The sequence below is a fragment of the Mesoplodon densirostris genome, chromosome 2 (assembly GCF_025265405.1).
Source record: "Mesoplodon densirostris isolate mMesDen1 chromosome 2, mMesDen1 primary haplotype, whole genome shotgun sequence".
NCBI lineage: Eukaryota > Metazoa > Chordata > Mammalia > Artiodactyla > Ziphiidae > Mesoplodon > Mesoplodon densirostris.
The window spans coordinates 116,271,427-116,291,395 of NC_082662.1; the positions used below are offsets into that span (position 1 = coordinate 116,271,427).

At 55.2% G+C, this 19,969-nt stretch overlaps 1 protein-coding gene across 1 annotated transcript; it reads left to right on the forward strand.

Moving 5' to 3' along the window:
* Window positions 1–427: 427 nt before the first annotated feature.
* RHBG (Rh family B glycoprotein) lies at window positions 428–11,671 on the forward strand. Its single transcript, XM_060088267.1, has 10 exons — window positions 428–614; window positions 5,846–6,032; window positions 6,745–6,895; window positions 7,018–7,165; window positions 8,818–8,984; window positions 9,287–9,424; window positions 9,508–9,641; window positions 10,202–10,323; window positions 11,328–11,401; window positions 11,603–11,671. Exons 1-10 carry the CDS (start codon window positions 428–430, stop codon window positions 11,669–11,671), a joined length of 1,377 nt encoding a protein of 458 aa, XP_059944250.1.
* The last annotated feature ends 8,298 nt before the right edge of the window (window positions 11,672–19,969 follow it).

Sequence of the window (19,969 nt, forward strand, 5' to 3'; positions counted from 1 at the left end):
GAAACACTCTCTAACAGCATGTTTGAGGGGGCGGGTGCCCTCCCTTCTTCCTCCCCCCAACCGCCCCCTGCGGTCCCGCAGCTGCGCCCCAGCAGGCAGAATATAGGGCGCCTTTCTAGGGTCATTTCCAAGGACATGTCCCAACCGGAACGGCGCCAGGGTCAGCTGGCCCAAAGGAAAGAGGACTTGGGGGTACGAACGCCCCATCGCCTCCCACCCCTTGCCCCACCTCAGACCTGGGACACCGCCCACCCTTCCCCGCCTCCCGGGCTGGAGCCAGGAACTGCGGGCAGGTAAGCCTCCCCGTGGGCGGGGCCTGGCTCGAGTGAAACCTGCCGGGCCCGCCCGGTGAGTGTCTCCCGGGACCGCGCGCCAGGAGCCCTAGCCGGAGCCCTAGCCGGAGCCGGAGACTCGCAGCCTCTATCCCATGGCGGGGTCTCCCCGCCGCACCGCGGGCCGGCGACTGCAGCTGCCCCTGCTGTGCCTCCTCCTCCAGGGCGCCACCGCCATCCTCTTTGCGGTCTTTGTCCGCTACAACCATGAAACCGACGCTGCCCTCTGGCACTGGCGCAACCACAGTAACGCAGACAATGAATTTTACTTTCGCTACCCAAGTGAGTGCGGGTGAGGGCGCGGGGGGAGCTAAGGCCCTAAGCTCCCCCGATGTCTTGGGAGGGAGCACTTGGATGCCCAGATCTAAGCTGCCCCAGGTTTATAATAACACCCTTTCACTAGCGTCTGCCGCGTTCCAGGTATTATGCTGAGGGCGGCACATGCATTTTTTCTCCTTTAGTCTATGAAGTAGGCAAAGATGGGGAAACTGAGGCTCAGAGAGGTTAGGTGGCTGGTTCAGGGTCTTGCTGTCAGAACTGAGGGAGCTGGGATTTGAACCCAGATCTGAAGCCCCAGCTTTACCTACTCTCTTTTTGGCCTAGTTGGGCTTTGCTGGGCTGTTCAGAGACTTTGCCTTTCCTGGGGCCTCCACCCTGACCACAGGGAAAAAATCCTCTGGGCAGGGGAGATAGGGAGTGGGGCGCAGGAGGCAGTGATGGTATTAGCTGTGAAGGCAGCCGAGACTAGTGGACTGAGACGTTTCTTCCCCAGTCCCCCAAAGCTGGTTCTTCCAGAGCCACAGAGAAAATGATGTAACTATCCACCAGCCAATCACACAGTAGCAGCCCCCCAGCCCTGCGAAGGAGGCAAGGCAGGGTCATTAGCCCATTTTACCCAGGAGGAAGCTGAGGCTCAAAGGGGTTGTGATTTGTTCATGATCACCTACCGTGTGAGTGACAGAGCTGGAACTAGGACTCAGCCATCCTCAGGTCCTAGCACCACAGCTCACCTGCCTGCTGACAAGGCCCAGGAAGGAGAAGGTTAAGCCCCTGTCCCCTGTTGTGGACAGAGCCTCTCCCTCAAGATTGGGGACCCAACCTTGTGACTCAGGCCCTGGGCAGCTGGGACCAGATCTCCCAGACTTCATCATAAATGGTTGACCAGGTCTCTAAGCCTCAGTTTTCCCCATCTGAGCAATGGGGAGAAAGATGCCTCTGTTTGAAGGATATACATTCAAATGAGGCCCAGAATGTGAGAGTCTCCTATAAAAATCCTAGGCTGTTATTACCCTACTTTCTGTATGCAGAGCTGATGGCAGTTTGTCCCCACCTGACCCTCTCCCAGCCCCAACCCCAACAAAATGAAGCTCACAATGCTGAGGATAGAGAGGGTGAGGTGGAGGCTTGGACCTGGACATAATGTGCCAGAATACCGGCCATCCTAGGCAGAGGGAGGGCTACAGCTCCTCCCTCCCCACATTTCACCCCCATTCTGGCTGCATGAGGTGAGCCATGGATGCTGGAATCAAAGCCAGAGCCACAGAGCTGGGATGGCAGACTCTTGGGGTCATACATTTGTCCACAGAGATGGGGAGTTGGGCAGGGACAGTCCACAGACTGAGAGAAGTAAGCTCTTGTTCTAGGGTCTGACCTGGCTGCCTGCCATGAACCCCCATTTGCTTCTCCAATGGGCCTCACTCAAGGCCTCCAAGCCCTGCTTGCTTCACAGTCCTCCCTGAAACCCCCAACCTCTCGTCCCTCTGCTGCAATGGTAGGCCCTCCTGGATGCACAGTTTTCTGTCCCTGGATTGCAATAAGAGGAATAGCAGTGGGAATCCTACCTCCTTTTCTGCACTAGGTTTCTATCCCTGTGGACTTGGGACCCTGGTGCCGGGATGGGTTGGGGAGGAGGGAGGTGTGAGGTCCCTGGAGCCTGGGGCTTTGATGAGCCAAGTCTTCACTGATCCCTGTGTCCGGGAGAAGTGGTCAGGGCCAGAGGGTGGTGTAGCCACTGCCCTTTGATTTGGGAGATGAAAGAGAGTTTTGCCGCTGTTGTTTAGCTGTGGGACTAGCCAATGCCAAATGCATGGCTGCTCTGAGTATCTGTCTGTTATTTCTATAGGAAGGGCCTTTAGAGCTCATCTGATCCACTCCTCTCAAATGTGGAGAAAGAGCCAGAGGGGTCATGTGACTGCCCAAGATCACACAGCAAGTTAGCCAGCCTAGAACCGGGTCTCTTGACTCCCCATCTGCAGACTTTCCCCCACATTACAAACTTCTTATCCTATGAGGCAAGTAATGGAAAATAAGAAAGAGGGGGAAAACTAACACAACATGTAAAGCAACTATACTCCAATAAAAAAAAAAAAAAGAAAGGGGAAAGACTAGGGGAAAAGACTAGGCATACAGGGGACACAGAAGCAAAGATGAGAAAGGGTTCTAAGAAAAAATATGGACAGGTTCTTTTTTATATATCTCTGAGACCTGACTTGCAGGGAGGGGGATTTAGGACAAAGGGAATCAAGATTTTCTTGAGGTGGGGACAGGGGGAAGTGACTGGGACCAGAGTGGTTTGTGACTTTTCTAGGAGAATACAGCCCTATCTGCCCTCTTAAAGGCACATGGGGGTAGAGTGGTGGGGGGAGATGGCCTCCCCAGCTTACCACTCCCTTTTCCCTGCTTCTCACATTTTATACCCCCACTTTACAGATGAGGAAACTGAGGCTTAGAGAGGTTAAGTGGCTTGTCCAAGATCACACGTTGAGAAGTGGAGGGGGGAGGTGCTGAAACTTAAATCCAGCTCTGTTAGATGCTAAAGCCCCAGCTTTAACTGTCCCCTTGTCCCACAGTCTGACCTTGTTCAGGAGTCATCTGGTGGGGTTGGGGAGGGGCAGTAAGGGAAGGAGGGAGGGTGATAGGTGGCCCTAGAGGGCTTTTATCTTCTCTCCAACCAAAGGTGCATGGGTTTGGTGGGGGTGGGGATGTGATGGAAAACAGGCTCCATCCTGCCCAACCCAGGGATCCCCTGAAGGGAATGTTGAGGGGTCATCTCATCTATCCCCCTGCCTCCAGCTGGAATAGCCCCTTACCCACCACAGTCCATGGAGAATGTCTGTGTGGAATGTTCCACAGAGTGGAATGAGTAAAGGAGATTTCTTGATGTTTAGACTCCAGGTGAAAGGCCAAGGGATTGAGTTTTGATTCCAAACAAACCCGGGGTGGGAGATGTAAATATTATTGCCATTTAAGACAAGTTCTGGAGCGGTTTCGGCATGAAATGGGCATGACCCAGCCCCCTTTGTTGTTTTGTTATCCTTGGGCAAAAGAACAGACATGGCACCCCCTTTACTGTTTGCACAAGGAGAAAACAAGTCAGGCCGTGAGACTAAAAGAACTAAGGCTTCGGGCTGAGTTCTAAAAGACACCTCTCCTTTTCTGTTGGGTTTTAGTATCTGAGAGGGAAGAGAGATCTGGGTGATTTGGGGAGTGAGCAGGGCTGGAAAAGTGGCACAGTGGTGGGGACATTTAGTGAGGCCAGCAGACCTCCAGACCCTCAACCCCTTGGCCACCGGGTCTGGCAGCTGAGCTGTAGACCTCCAGTTCCAACATGCACCCAACCCTCTGCCAAGGGCTTGCAAACTCATTTCCTATCAGCCCATACACAGCACACACACACACACAAAAACGGAAAAATCTGCTTCTCTCAAAGTTATTGATTACATTCTAAAGTTCATTAATAAATTTTTGGCTTGTTGGTGCTTCACCTTTAAACAAAAAAGGTGATTGTGATTTTCTTTCTTTGTGATCTGCCTCTTTCTACAAGAGACGCGGTCATTTACAACAAAAACGTAAATGAGAAAAGAGAAGTATAGAAGCAGTACACAAATAATGAACACTGAAGGCCTACAGTTGTTATTGTTGAAATTCCTGTAGCTCTGAGCTTCCAGGCAGCTAGGAAAAAGGGGTAATATGGTCAGTTATGTGTTCTCATCAGAATCAAGGAAGCCTCACATATGTGATTCTTTGATCCTTTGATGGCTGTCCTCCACCAACGGCTCTACATTCCCAGAGCCTGATGCATGACTGCTTAGTAAACACCTATCACATGAATGAGGGAAAGCAAAGCGGTTCCTGGTTCCTCAGGGGAAATGACATTTCCTAGTACTAAGTTCCAGGAGAAATTTCTCACATGGAGCTATGAAAGGAGAGTTTATGGTCATGGTTGACCCTGTTTCTCAGTAAGTTATTTACAACAAATGCAATAATGCGCTCAAGTGTTTCTCTAGTATTTCTCAATTAAAGCCAAAGATAACACAGCATTATGGATACATAGACCCAAGACAAAGGAAACAGGACTAAATGCACTGGCTGAACATCATACTAGGTTGTGTTTCAAACCCTATTTACAAGTAGATGGGGGAGGGGTACAGAACGAACTAATACAAAAGCAAATTGTTGTATTTATCTCATTTTCACTATTACTGTCAATTATTTTAGATTTTTTTACACAGAATAGAAAGCAAACAGAAAAGACCCCAAATCTCCCTGCCCAGAAACCCCACTGACACTTAAAAAAATTCAAGTGATTCATCTATAAAATTAAAACATTCAAAGTATAGAAAGAAACAAACTATAGGGTAAAATCCTCCTTGGCCGGAGTGGCCATATTGCATACCTCCAGGGGGCATTATTTGCGCCAGAGTCGTACAGCTCAGCAGTCCTGCCCCTTCCCTTCAATTTCTTTTCTCTGAGATAATCTCTGTTAACAATTTAAAGTTATTTTTGTAAATTAATTTATAAAATTTAAAATCCTGGGGCTTCCCTAGTGGCGCAGTGGTTGAGAGTCTGCCTACCGATGCAGGGGACACGGGTTCGTGCCCCGGTCCAGGAAGATCCCACATGCTGCATAGCGGCTGGGCCGGTGAGCCATGGCCGCTGAGCCTGCGCGTCTGGAGCCTGTGCTCCGCAACGGAAGAGGCCACAGCAGTGAGAGGCCCGCGTACCACAAAAAAAAAAAAAAAAAAAAAAAAAAAATTAAAATCCTGAAAATGGAGAGGTATAGATTCTGAATTATGAGGAATGGAGGGTAGACATCAAGAAGGACTTCTGACAGAAAGGGAAAATTGAAGAAAAGCCGGAAAGGGAAGAGAATTTCCAGCACAGAGGACAGGGACTGCGCCAGGAAAGAACACAGGAAAGGTTGGACTTTTCACCGGTTGTAAGCAGCCCAGGGATAGGGCAAATGAGTGGGGCAGAGAAGAGAGCTGAAGGCCCTACTCTCTTGCTCTGACCTGGGGACAGCAGGAATGGTCTGGGTCCCACTACTCCAAGCTAGCCAGCTCTGCATGGGGGACCCGGGCTGGGAGGCCAGTCATGCCCAGGGAGTTTTATAGGCTCGGCTCCAGCCTCAGGGCAGCCCTGGCTAGTGAGAGCTGGGGGCGCTGGCAGGATGGCTGATTGGTGGATGGGTGGCAGCCTGAGCAGCCCTGAATGCCCTCCCCCCACCCCTACAGGCTTCCAGGATGTGCACGCCATGATCTTCGTGGGCTTCGGCTTCCTCATGGTCTTCCTGCAGCGCTACGGCTTCAGCAGCGTGGGCTTCACCTTCCTCTTGGCCGCCTTTGCCCTGCAGTGGTCCACACTCGTCCAGGGGTTCTTCCACTCCTTCCACGGTGGCCACATCCATGTAGGCATAGAGAGGTGGGCAGTGGCAGCCACCCTGGCTCCCCTCAGGTCTACCTGGGAGGCCCCTGTCCAAGGGACCCAGCTCAAACCCAGTCCTTCAAGTCTGCTCCCTGACCCAGGTTTTTGACCCATCAGTTGATTTCTTTTAGGTGCCCTGCCTATTCTGTTGCCTGATTTCTTCTCCCATCCTCGAGCCCCACCTCCCCATTTTTTTAGGCCCCTTATTACCCAAGAAATGTTGGGAGGACAGATAGTGTCATGGAAAAGGGCAGGGTTCAGAGGAGCTCTTGATTCAAGATCTGGTTCTTCCACCTGTTGTGGGCTTTGTTTGCTAAGGCCCAGAACCTCCCTGAGACTCTGTTTCCACATGTACAAAAAAGTCGAGGTGAGGGGTTTCCCTGGTGGTGCAGTGGTTGAGAGTCCACCTGCCAATGCAGGGGACATGGGTTCGTGCCCCGGTCGGGGAGGATCCCACATGCCTCGGAGCAGCTGGGCCTGTGAGCCATGGCTGCTGAGCCTGCGTGTCTGGAGCCTGTGCTCTGCAACGGGAGAGGCCACAACAGTGAGAGGCCTGTGTACCAGAAAAAAAAAAAAGACGAGGTGATACCTTCCTGCCTACCAGGGAAGAGCTTAGATGGGTAGGCTCATTGCCTCCTCCCCTCCCCCCAGCCCCCAGGGCTGCCCTCGCTTCCAGCCCCCTCACACCCTCCCCATCCCAACCCCCCAGCATGATCAATGCTGACTTCTGCGCTGGGGCTGTGCTTATCTCCTTTGGTGCCATACTGGGCAAGACTGGGCCGGCTCAGCTGCTGCTCATGGCCCTGCTGGAGGTGGTGCTATTTGGCCTCAACGAGTTTGTGCTCCTTAGTCTCCTTGGGGTGAGTCTGGATGGGGATGGGGTGAGGAGTGGGGGTGGCCAGGGCCAGGGCCTGAGCAGGGAGGGCGTGGGGTAGGGGTAGGGGCGAGGGGCTGCCCCTCCACCTCAGCTCCACCTCCCCAGGTGAAGGATGCAGGAGGCTCCATGACTATTCACACTTTTGGTGCCTACTTCGGGCTGGTCCTCTCCAGGGTCCTCTATAGGCCCCAGCTGGAGAAGAGCAAGCATCGCCAGGGCTCCGTCTACCATTCGGACCTCTTTGCCATGATTGGTGAGGCCTGCTGAGGTGTGGTGGGTACGGGGCCAGTTCATCTCCAGGACTGGTCTTGGGGTGCCACCTAGAATCCTTGGGGTTCTGGCTGGGAACTCCCTTCCAACTCAGATTCTTCCACCAGAGCCCCGGGAATCCGTGCTCACCATTCTCAGTAGTTTTATGACAGGTTCTTAGAACTCAGCACTGGGGTATGCACATGACCTGAGATCCATCCTAGGGGTCTTTCTCAATTGAAGTCTGATGGCACCAATCTCTGTTAAAGGCCTCCAGGGCCCCCACTACCCACAGTTAGATACCAGACTCCTCAACCGGGCACACCCACCCCTGCAGGATTTTCGCTGCTCCTCCCCGCCTTCCCCCCTCCCCGCGCTCTCTCTCCACCCAGACTCAGCTTCTCCCCATCTCTAACCTCCAGGCTTTTGTCCCTGGGGCAAAAGGTTGGGGGGGGGTCCTGAGGTCATGTCCTCTCAGGAGATTTCCTGGAAGCCCCTGCACTCTCAAGGGGGAGTCGAGAGGTCGTAGGTCACGCCTGCGAGCAGTAGGGTCTGACCTGCAAGCCCCATCATCACCACCTGTTTCTTCTAAGCGCATACCTCCGCCTTGGCCTCTGCGCCTCTCTCTTTGTTCACTAATGAGTCAGGAAAGGAAATCCGTATTTTATGTTTTTGAAGGTAGTATTGAGTAGTGACCGAAGTGCCCATTCTTACATTAAAAAGAGACTGGTTTTGTATTTCTTGCTCACCTCTGGGTTTGTTGTGAACTAGAGCATGTGGAACCCTAGGTCAGCTGAGGCTTCCTTGCCCTTTGAGACCCAGATAAGTTTAGCTTGAAGTCCAAAGGCTTCCCCAAGATGTCCGTGCTTTCCTGCGAGGCTGACATTCTCAGATCTCCTCTGCCTCCCAGCTTCTTCTCCTCTGCCTCCCAGCCTCTTCCTTGATTCTTCCCAAAACTCTTCTCAGAAGACGCATGTGTATGTGTGGTAGATTTTAATCAGACTGTGGAGGTGCAGAAGTTACACTGCAACCCAAGGACCACTCAGGACTAAGGGGCAGTCTCTCAAGCCTCTTTGCTTTGCTGACCCTACCCTACGGGGTCCCCAGCTCCCCTTCACCTGCCCTTGGCCCCTCCCCCTCTCCCTCCAGGACTGACCTGGGAACCGCAGGCAGGGCATATGGAGCTCCCAGTCCTTACCCCAGATGCGCAGGCCCAGCCCATCGGTGCTCATGGCAGGGCCCACCCTCTCCAGGGGGCAGTTGAGGTTATAAAACAAATGATTTTCCTCTTATGTATATCAAGTACCAGATTAGTGCCTAACATGTGATGCCCTTTGCCTTTTTTTCTTTCCTTTTCTGATACTTAAAAAATCTCAACCCTCTGTGGTTTTCAATCAAGTAGCTCCCTTTTCTGCCAGTACCCTGCGATAGCTACCATTTGTCGAACATTTAGTATTGGCTAGGCCATGCGCTATGCACTTGGTATGTATCACCTCATTTAGTCCTCACTTTATAAAGTAGGTATCACTATCCCCACTTTACAGATGAGAAAACTGAGGCTGCTGAGAGTAGGTGACTTGAGTGCAGTTACACAGCTTGTACCTTGTCGGGGAGTCACCTCCTTCCTCTCATTCTGCCTGCCTGCCCACCATTTAGGGACCATCTTCCTGTGGATCTTCTGGCCTAGTTTCAACTCTGCACCCACTACGCTGGGGGATGGGCAACATCGGTCGGCTCTCAACACATACTACTCCTTGACTGCCAGCACCCTCAGCACCTTCGCCTTGTCAGCCCTTGTCGGGAGGGATGGGCGGCTGGACATGGTATGGGGGAGAGGCTTGGGAGAAGCAGAGGGATGGACCGGGAGGCGGGGGAGAGATCGGAGACCCTGCAAGGCTGATTCTCCAGGGGAACAGGTAAGGGCACAGGCACAGGGGGCTCCATCTGCACTGGAGGCATTGGGTTAGAGCATGAGGTGATGACAGGATAGCAGGAGAGTTAGAGGGTTAGATGGTGGGGGGACTTCAAAAGCAGTAGGTGCCACTGTGGTGGGCGGGGTTGGGTTGGGTGTGGGTGTGACGATCTGAAAGGGCCTCCAATGCCTTGTTCTTTTGTGCTCCCTTAGGTCCACATCCAGAATGCCGCACTGGCCGGAGGGGTTGTGGTGGGGACATCCGCTGAAATGATGCTGACACCCTTTGGGGCTCTGGCAGCTGGCTTCCTGGCTGGGACCGTCTCCACACTGGGCTACAAGTTCTTCACGGTACAGATGCCTCTTGGGCCCTGGGCAGAACAGGGGGTCTTCGGGGGGCACAGGAGACTCATTATTGGTGTCCTGTTCTCCAGCCCATCCTTGAGTCAAAATTCAAAATCCAAGACACATGCGGTGTCCACAACCTTCATGGGATGCCTGGGGTCCTGGGAGCTCTCTTGGGGGTCCTTGTGGCTGGGCTGGCCACCCATGAAGCTTACGGAGATGGGTGAGTTCTCCCCACCCTCACCCCCCATCCCCAGTGGAATCGTTATCCCCCTGGAACTAAGTCCCTTACTCTCTTCCTCCTTTTGTGGACCAACAAAAAAAAGCTGTCTATTTTCTTTCATTCATTCATTCATTCCTCTACCTCCTGGGAGCTGAAGAAACTGGAGTGAACAAGACTGGGGACTGCCTTCTTGGTCCTCATTCAAGTGCAGCAGAAGGTCATTGAACAAGTGATTTCAATAGTGTTATTACTAAAGGGTCAGGTAAGAGATACTGACCCTTAGGATAGATTTTTGCACATCAGGGCTCAGAAAAGAGGGCAGGCAAAAGTGACCCTCAAAGTGAGCCTTGAAAGGTGTGAAGGTGTTGCTGGCACACGGAAGGTGGGAGTGTGTTCCAGGCTATGGGCCTGACTGGAGCAAAGGCCCGGAGGTGACTCAGCCTGGCAGCTCCCTTGAGGCCCTTTTGGCCGCTGCAGGAAGTGGTGCAGTGCACTGATGCACTGACCAGCCCTGGCTAAGTGCTCCATCCCTGTCTCCCCCCACTCTCCCCTTCCTGCAGCCTAGAGAGCGTGTTTCCACTCCTAGCCAAGGGCCAGCGCAGCGCGACGTCTCAGGCCATGCACCAGCTCTTTGGACTGTTTGTCACACTGATATTTGCCTCTGTGGGTGGGAGCCTTGGAGGTGAGTGACCTTGGCTTGGGGGTGGGGTGGGGATGGGTGTTGGCAGGAGCTCCAGGGAGGGCAGAAGACAGAGGAGGGGGTTTCTCTGGAGGAAGGGCCATTGCATCCCATCCCCCTGCCATTCATTTACTCACAGGTATCTGTTGAGCGCCTACTTTGTGCCAGGTGCAGGGTGGGGTTGTACATTTAAGGGGTAACTTCCTCCAGATAAGTAGGACCAAGTGGGTACTTGCTCCCTTCCGATGCCAAGGGAAGGTGGGAAGCCTGCTAGGGGCTGACAGATCCCTCTCCTCTGTGGCTTCCCTGTGCTGCTCCCTCTGCCCACTAGAGGGCAGCCCAACCTCAGGCTGAGGCCCTGAAGCGTGTAGGGCAGGGGCAGGGAGGGAAGAGCCCTGCCTGTCTCATCACTAGACTGGAGCACAAAAACCTTCCACAGAGGCAGCCTGCCCACTGACGCCAGGTCAGGCAGTCCTTCCTGATATCTGGCCTTAGTCCTTTTGGCCTTCAGAATAAAACGTCTGATTGAGTATCCCCACCCTCCTGCTCCCACCCTGAAATTTTCATTCTCAAACAAGGTTCAGCTCATTCATTCATTTAATTACTTACTTACTCAATAAATACTTCCTGCACCCCTCCTGGATAGGCGGCCACAGAAGGCTTATGAGCTGTGTTTCATGACAGACTCACTATTTAGCCCGTTCCCAACTGTGCCAACTTGAATAAGTTATTTAACTTCTTTAAGCCTTGGCCCCCTTCTCTGTAACAGAGGGATCATATTCACCTTGCAGGGTTGCTGTGGTTGCTTAAGGAGCGCGATGCTTGTCAAGCACTTTGCATAGGGCCTAGCAAAAGTTGGTGCTCCATAAATACTGCTGTGATTTGCCTGTGCCAGGTATCACGTTGACCTCATGCCTCCTGGCTCCTCTGTGCCCGGTGGTATTGAGTGGCAATCTCCCCCATGGGGGTGGCAAAAAGCCTCACACATGATCCCCTACTGCCACCAGGGCTGCTGCTGAGGCTGCCCTTCTTGGACTCCCCGCCAGACTCTCAGTGCTACGAGGACCAGATTTACTGGGAGGTGAGATGTGGCTGCAGCCCCTCAGGCCCATAGGGCTCCCTCACCCTCCAACCTTCCCTTCCCTGCCGCACCTCCTCTGATCCAACCTGCCTCTTTCCTTCCTCGCTTGCTCCTTCTCCTCTGGGGTCCCCCCGCCCCGAGCTGTGGTCTCCAGCCCCCTGGAGCTGCCCCTTCACCTGCTCCTCCATCCTTGCCCTTCAGGTTCCTGGGGAGTATGAGGATTTAGCCCAGGGACCTCTGAGGGCAGAGGAACTGGAGACTCGGGCCTAACTTGCTTCCAGGCCTTGAAAGGACGCTCTCCTTTTAGAAGATGATGGCTGGCTACCGTTGGGAAGCTTTTCTTTTCTAGTTCCCGTCACTTCTGCTGCAAGAAAGAGGACAGGAGCTGGAAGGAGCCTCCTTACCATAGGCAGCATTGGGGGAGGGGCTGTAACTAGTGTGGTGAGGGGAGAGCCTCACACAGCCCCACCCCACTGCCCCACGCCCTGCAAGTGAGGCACCCAGAGACTGCTGATCCACTGGACCAGCATCACTCCGTTACAGTGAAGCCTGAACCAGGGCCTGGCTCTCTGAGGTGATAAATACCACGGTCACTGAGGACTCTCACTCCTTTTTTTGCGCACTGGGAATTTGGGGGGCTCCTCCTACCATCTAACTCACGATGTTGGAACCTTGGCTGAGAAAGGACCTTAGTGGTGACAATATCCTGCCTCCCTGGGTCCATGGAACTCCCCCTAGGATGCCGTGTTCTGCTAGGTGGATGCCCAGACTGGGCTTACCTGCCTCCAGAGACAGGGAGCTCATTCTCCTCCAGCAAGTGTGTGTTTGTTATAGGACAGACAGTGCAGGCGGCTGGAGAGCTCCTCCTATTCCAGAATGGCTGCCACTCTGACCCTCAAATTGGGTGGCCTCTGAACAGAGTAGGAAGAGGGCCCCTGCTGGGACTAAGAGGGGCATAAGGAGTTCTTTGCCACTAACTCCTCAGAAGCTGGAAGCAGCCAGCCCCCAGGCACCAACTTATGTCGATGTCCCGAGTCTGAGGAGCGGGGACTAGGAAGGGCAAATGAGTTGCTGCAGAGAATGGGGCTTCCGGCAGCCTGAAGCCATCTGACCACCAGAGGGCGCTCCAGACCCAGCAGAGGAAGATGCGGCCTTTCTTGCCCTTCCATCCTCTATCAAAAATGGGAAGTCCTTCCTACAGCCTAACGGCATCCCTGTCTGCTTCAGCTCTGGTCCTCACTATTCATGCCACAAGACTTTTTTGAGCTCCCAGTCCCTACCACATGTCATTCCAGATCTCTCATTCAACAGAGAATCCATCCTCCCAGTAGACCAGAGCTCCTTTCCCAACCCTGAAGTACTGGGACCCGCCCCTGCCCTCTCCTGCTCTTCCCCAGGCTTCTGAGTCTGGCTGGGGAAAGAGGTCAAGCACAGAGTTGAGGAAAAGCTGAGGGACAAGGAGGGCGGTTGAGAGAGAAGTGCCCCATGGGAACCACCCCTGCCCATGTGGCCCACATATATTTGGTATATCCCTCCCCTTGAGCTCCCCTCCTTCCTCCACAGCCTCCCCTGACCATTGCTGGCTGGGGTAGGTATGTTGGAGGGAGATCCTTGTGCTGAGGCAGGATGACTGCTGAGATTGCAAAAAGGTACCCTGTCCTGTGAGCCCCTGCTGGGAGGGAGTCTGGGCAAGCAGAGGCCCATCCCCCATTTCACCCTGCAGAGCCATCACTCTGCCTCTGCATGGATCCAGGTACAGCCAGCTGACCTGTTCTGCCCCTGAGCTCCCTGAGCAGTCCTCAAACAGAGATCTGAAAGACTTATAGGAAGGAGAGACTTAAGGATAAGACCCTCCCTGCCCTTGCTTATCCTGGGTGGGAAAGGCTACAAGTATTCATTTACTACACATACCACCAACATTTTCCCACTTGATCCTTTCCTTCTACTCTGGTTCTTTCTTGACCACAACCAAATCTCCTCCAGGCTTGACAGAAAGGGGCTGCTCTAGCCTACGCTGGTCATCGCTCTCATCTCAATCCAGGGAGGCTTCCTGGAGAAGTGACAACTGAATCCTCCCTGGGAGAGGGCAATTACCCAGCCAGCTTCTAAGGGAGGAAAGGCTACAGTTCCTAGGGTGGCCCACCAAGAGATCCCTGAGAAAGGGTGATGGCTGCCCAACAAGAGATGGCCCTGAATATCCCCGAACCAGATAGTTCAGGCTCCATCACCCCCATAAAGCCTCTCATGGCCTGGGAGATGCTGCTGAGCTCTACTACAAGATCCAGCACCCTGGCTTCATGGCTCCATCACCCCCATAAAGCCTCTCATGGCCTGGGAGATGCTGCTGAGCTCTACTACAAGATCCAGCACCCTGGCTTCATGGCTCAGGGAACTCTGTCCTGGACTGAACTCTCCTAAACCAGGCCCTTGGTTTTTCCCTCTGCATTTCCTCCTCTCCCTCCCCCAGCTTTTCCTGTAGTGCCTAGCACCCTGGTGGGCAGTCCATAGATTGTTCGGTCCAAATGATGGACTGAGCCATCATTACTGGTTTGGGTATGGGGTAATCATCCCATTACTGCTTTCAGGCAGGGAGCTCAGAGGGCAGGAAAGACAGGTATCCTTGGAGCCTCTCTGTTTCACCAAGACTGAGCCCCTCCCCCATCTTTCCTGCAGCTCCTGGCTCAGCACCATTGGTTCCCCACACGGTGGCCCATCCATTCAGGCTGGGTCGACAGGGTGACAATGAGCAGGTCAAGGAGATGGCGGGGACAGGGGCCAAGGGAGCTCCTTCCTCACCCCTTCAGGACAATGAGGCCTCTGCCCCTCAGGGACAGCCCCTCTGATCACCACCATTATCACTCTCAATGCAGGACAATCAGACACTTGCCCACTCATGAACTCCGTCTGTCCAGCCCCAGTGCCTGAGCTCTGGGGACAATGATGGACGAGGACACTGGGCCCCTGCTCGCCTCCCAGGGCCCCACTGATGGGGAAGATTGGCTGCGCTGGGGTCAGTGTCAAGCCAGCAGAGCCAGAGGCATTAAGGAAGGGTTTCTGGAGGTGGAGCTGTACGGGCTTGGCACAAGTATGTGTGGGCGACAACAGAGCTTCCTGCCCAGACATCTGGCTGGGAGGTCCAAGGTTCCCCACGCGCCTCAGGGTGCTTCTGTGTGGCCAGAGCCCCCTGGGCCAGGCCAGGAGCTAGGAGCTGCTCCTCTGACCTCTGGAGGACCTGGCGCCCTGAACCTGCATAGCCTGGGGAAGGCCTGAGATGCCCCGTTATTGGGATTCAAATCACGGCGCATGGTGGCCCCAGCTCAGGGAGGAATTAGACACGGCGTGGGTGTCCGAAGTGGGGGTCGGTGGCGGTCCCGGGACAGACTAACTCGGCAGCCGCGTCCCCCGCCCCACCTCACCCCGATATTTCTCTCCCACCGTCAAGATCTCCCCCGCCCGGCTCTGCGCGCCCCGTCTCCTTTGTCTGGTCCTCCCGCCCGCTCCCAGCCGGGTCCTCCGCGCCGCCCCGCGCGCCCCGGCCCGTGCGCCCGCCGCCGCTGCCGCCGCCGCCCGGGAACAATGCGGGCCAATGTCTCCGGGCGGGCGAGCGGGCTATGCAAATGTCCAACGGCCTGTGAGAATCCCCCTCTGCCGCCGCCCCGGCTTCCACCGCCTGAAAGGGGCTGGCGGCCAGGCCCGGGCGGGGGAGGCCGTCCCTGCATAGGGATGAGCTGTCTTCCCGGAGCGCCCGCCCGGGACAGAGCGCTATTGTCTCTGTGCCGCCGTCTGATCGCCGATCGGAGTTCGCCAGCCCGGGGAGGAAGGAAGAAGGCGACCCAAACCAGGCCTTGGGGCCAAGGACGGGTGGTCACCTGTTCCCTCCATACCTACTCCTCTCCCCAGAGAGCCTTGACTTTGGGGTCAGACCTTGGTGGGCCCCCAACTTGGCACCCCACTCACACAAATCAGTTCATTTCTGAGCCTCGTCTCTTGGAGGTTAAGCCTAGCCTATAGCTGATGCTCTTCCCATCCTCCCCACCTGTTAACTGCCCTCTCCATCTCCATCCATTTTGTCACATTACATTGACCAGAGGTGTCTCTAGAGCCAGTTCCCTTCCAGAACCTTGAGGGAAATACTCATGGTTTCCCCAAAGCAGGTTACTGGACAGAGATGCCCCCGAGGGATCCTCTGTGACTCATGAGCCCCAGGCCCAGTCCAGGCCTCCTTCCTGCTTCCTTCTGCTGCCACCACCAGTTAAGAAGGCCCACCGTTTACTGGGAGCAACCCTAGCCGTGCAAGACTGAAAGAAACTTCTCCAGCGATGTAGAGGTGCGGGGGAGTGGTTTGCCACAGAAAGTCCCCTCCTACAAGTGAAACGTGCATCCCTCTACCCCCAGCCCAGGAGCTTGTGCCCATCTACCAATACCAGATGGTATTGGCCCAACACTGGATAGTAGGCAAGGGACTCTGTGCTGGACGCAGAGTCCATTCTAGCTGGGAACTTGGCCTCTACTCTTGGGTGCTTACAGGCTGAGCTCCAGTAACTGGGCTTTCGACTCTGCAAGGTGCAGGACCTGATTCCACCTTTCCTCCACTCCCACGCAGGCTCATGATCAAGGGCTGATGCCACTCAGGTGGGAGCTATTTCAGAGATGGTGCCTGGGCCCTTGAAACCATGATGCTTTTGAGACTCAAGGTTTTTGGGGGCAAAATCAATCGGGGCAACATCAAAATGAGAACTGTCCCAGGAAGTCCAGGTTTTCCGTTCCACTAAGGCAGGAGAGAGTGGAATGGGGAGAGGAGGGAGGAGACGCTGGCAGGGCGGGCAGTCTTCTGGGAAGCAGGGGTCCTAGTGCTGCCTCGGAGGCCTGTTCATGTCTGGGTTGGCCCAGGCTTTCACCAAGACAGGGCACTTCCTCCTGTCCTCCTGGCCTCTGTGATGAGATCCAGGTACAACATGCATGGCAACTCCATTCTGGGGAGGTGGCGGTGCAGTGCGGGCAGTGGAGCCTGGCCTCCTGGGATAGCATTTGGGAGACAGATAAGAGGAAAGTTGGGGGGCTTCCCTGGTGGCGCAGTGGTTGAGAGTCCGCCTGCCGATGCAGGGGACACGGGTTCGTGCCCCGGTCCGGGAGGATCCCACATGCCGCGGAGCGGCTGGGCCCGTGAGCCATGGCCGCTGAGCCTGCGCGTCCGGAGCCTGTGCTCCGCAACGGGAGAGGCCACAGCAGTGAAAGGCCCGCGTACCGCAAAAAAAAAAAAAGAGGAAAGTTGGGGTCAGGGGATGTGGGCTGGGAGCTGGGGCATTTTATGGTGCCAGGGAAGCAGCCAGAGTTCTGTCCACCCCCACTCCCCACCTTTGGAAGTGGGCCCTCCTCCAACTCCTCACTGGGTCTCTGCTCCAACCTGGAACACTCCAAAACATTCTGACCTGGGGCTGCCCAGCCTCATGGAAACTCCTCCGGGGACCCCAAAAGCCACATCTGAAAGAAGCCAAACCCAGGTCCCCGCACGTCTCCACACATGGCTAGAGGCTCCACCCGCCTGAGCCCCAGAACACATCCTTCCTCCCACGACCCTTCCTCTTCTCTTCCAGGACATTTGCAGGTGGTCCCCAGAAGAGGTTGGACCAGAGATACCTGCTCTGAAGGGGGCCCTCTCTCTCTTTGGCCTGGATTTCTGGAGCTCTCTGGGCCTGCTCTGGATGGTCTTTGGAAGGTCCCTCGGCAGGACCCAAGCAGACCCATCTTGGCTCTGAGGCTGAGAGAGGAAGTGGGTTTTGTTGTGCTGGGGCATCGGCTGGATTCTTAAGTTCGTTTTTCCCACCCTGCTCGTCTTGGCAGGGGAGCCCTCAGCTGGAGAAGCTGCCCCCCCCAACCCTAGTGTCCCCTCCTTCCCAGATCAGCACCATCCATCTCCGTCTCCCCAGAGCAAGGAATGTGGCTCCAGGACACTGTGGGGCTTGTTCCCAATCCCCTTCTAGCTCATTTCACTTGGGCTTTTACAGGCTCGCCTTCATCCCACAGGCTGCTGTCTGGGTCCTGGCTCTGACGGCGCAGACAGAAATCTCCCCTCCTCCCTGCAATTCCTCACGCTTCATTTTGTCCCAACACCATCTGAGGAGGCTACACCGTGGGGGGTCAAGGAACCCTGGTGTGGGAGCCGGTGGGGGCAGTGTCCCCCTTCTTCCCAGCCCTCCAGCCACTCAGCTGGCCTCTGCTGTAGCTGGACCCTACAGCTGCACGGTATCTGCAAGCTATGCACAGGGTCTGCAAGCCATCCATCCCCTCACTCACGTTCCTGTCCGTGCCCCGCAAGCCTCGATTATTGGTGGAATTAGTACCGGGCTTCTTGTTGGCAGTTGCTAATTAAGACCATTTGTAAACGTGGTTATTAATGCTGCAGAGGGCTGCAGCCGCCAGCATCCATCACCCGCACCACTGGCAAGGTGCTGGCTCAGGATGGCTCCCGCCTGCCTCCATTTTGCCCCACCAGGCTTCACGTCTTCGAGGCGAGGGTTGGTGGGTACAGAAGTTCGCAGGGGGTTTAGCTGAGCCTTACAGAGAAATGGAGGGGCCGCCTTCACTCCAGGGTGCCCCCAAACTGGAACCGTGAGTGTGTGTGTTGGTGGGGGGCGGGGCACTGTGTGAGCCACGTGCTGCCAGTATCTTTCTTCCCCAGGATGTTCAGGGCTGCGTCAGGATGGCGCTCATGAAGACTCTAGGGAGAGCTTGGGCCATCCCCTAACGTGTCCATCTGCTCTCCAGAACCCAAATAGCAGCTTTGCCTTGAGCCAGGTGAGGGGGACCATTTCAGTGAGACACTCCATATAAAAGGGGGTGATGCATCCGAGTGGAGCATTTACCTCCCAGTTGCTGAGTACCTACCAGGTGCCATGCCTTAGGGATCCTCTCATAAATAACTCACCCCTTCCAGGGGACTGTCCCAAATCCCTCCAGACTGGCTGAGGTCTGCCTCCTCTGTAGACCCCCTCACCCCCTTTCACACTTCAGCCAGCCTCACAGTGTGTTGTAAGGAGCTATTCATTTTTACCTTCTCACCCCCACTGGACCACGCGTTGCTCAAGGACAGCGGCTGTATGTTGCTTACTGCAAACGGTAAAAGGCTTTGTTGATTCAGCCTTCCTGCCCCGCTCCCTCCTCTCTGACCTCCAGCCTTGGGCTTCCAGAGCAGGATGTGTGGCATGGAGCCTCTGGCCCATTTTGCCTCGGTTGGACCCAGTCAGCCAGGACTCGGAGGAGGTGTATGTGGCCTGGCGTGCAGGGCTGGGCCTCTCAGGGGCCTTCCAAGGGAGCCGGTCCACTCTCAGCAGGCCTGTCTGGGCTTCCGCTCCGGCCCAGCCTGGCCGCTGCACCCCTCCCTCTCCACCCATGTCCGGAGAGGCGGCCCAAGGCGGCTCAGGAGAGCTTGGGAAGGGACCCTCCCCCATACACCTGCTCTTCCCCATTCTTCTGCATATGAATTTTACTGTCTTGGCCCTTTCCTGCAGCTTTTGAAGGAAGGATCCACCAAGACTTTAGTGTCCCCCAATCCAGGAAAAGAGAAGAGGAAAAAGAAGTCCTGGAAACAAAACCCCTCCAACAACCTTAAAGTAGGAGAGATTGGTTGGAAGGTTTTTAATCCCTTAATCCCTCTCAGATGGGCCTTGAGACGTTAATGATTTTCCTAATTATTCCCTCCCATTTTCCCATTGCTCTGTAAGGACTTTCGAGTGGAGTGAAATTCCGAGTGAGCGGGTGTAGGATGAATGGTGGGCCCACCTCCCCCCAGATCGAGCCCAGAGTCCAGGCGGCTGGGGAGGTGGGGGAAGTCCAGGAGCACTCCAGCTGGGGGCTAGGTCTTCCCGGACACTGACACCCGTGTGCAAGGCGGGCCTGGGACAATGGGGCTGTCGGGGGCTGCCTGAGAGGGCCAGGTGTGGGGCTGGGGTCCCCTCAGTGTGAATGGCCCATTATCCTGCCTAGAGGATGGGAGTGGAGGGTCTCTTTGTGTCCCCCAGGAAAGGCCCCTCTGGGTGATAATCACCCTGGGAGGGAGGTGGAGGTGGTGATAAGGGTCTTTAGAGGGGGCCAAGCCTCCTCAGAGAACAGTTGGCCATTCAGGCCTTTGGCCCGTCTCTTGTTTCCAGCAGGCTGGGATCCTGTGGCCCATCCATGGGGGTGGGGGTGAGGGGGAGGCCAGCAGACATGGCCTAGCTCTGAGCTCAAGCCCCCTCCCCATCACCATAGCCTGCTAGACTAAGTTTGGGGGTAAGCTTCTGCAGAAAACCACCCCCAGACCCCCTTCCCAACTCCCACCTAGTCTTGGGTACCCTGGGGCCTTGCCTCACCTCCACCAAGACACTGAGTTTCTGAGAGTAGACCTTGATCCTGGCGTGTTGCTCTACTTTATAAAACACTTGCAGAGATTCTCATTCCACCTCTACAAACTCCCTGTGTGGTGAGGGCATCAGCCTCATTTCACAGATGACAAAACTGAGATTCGGAGCAGTTAAGGGACTCGTGTGAGTTTACACAGCCAGTAGAGGCAAAGCTGAGATGAGAGCCTGA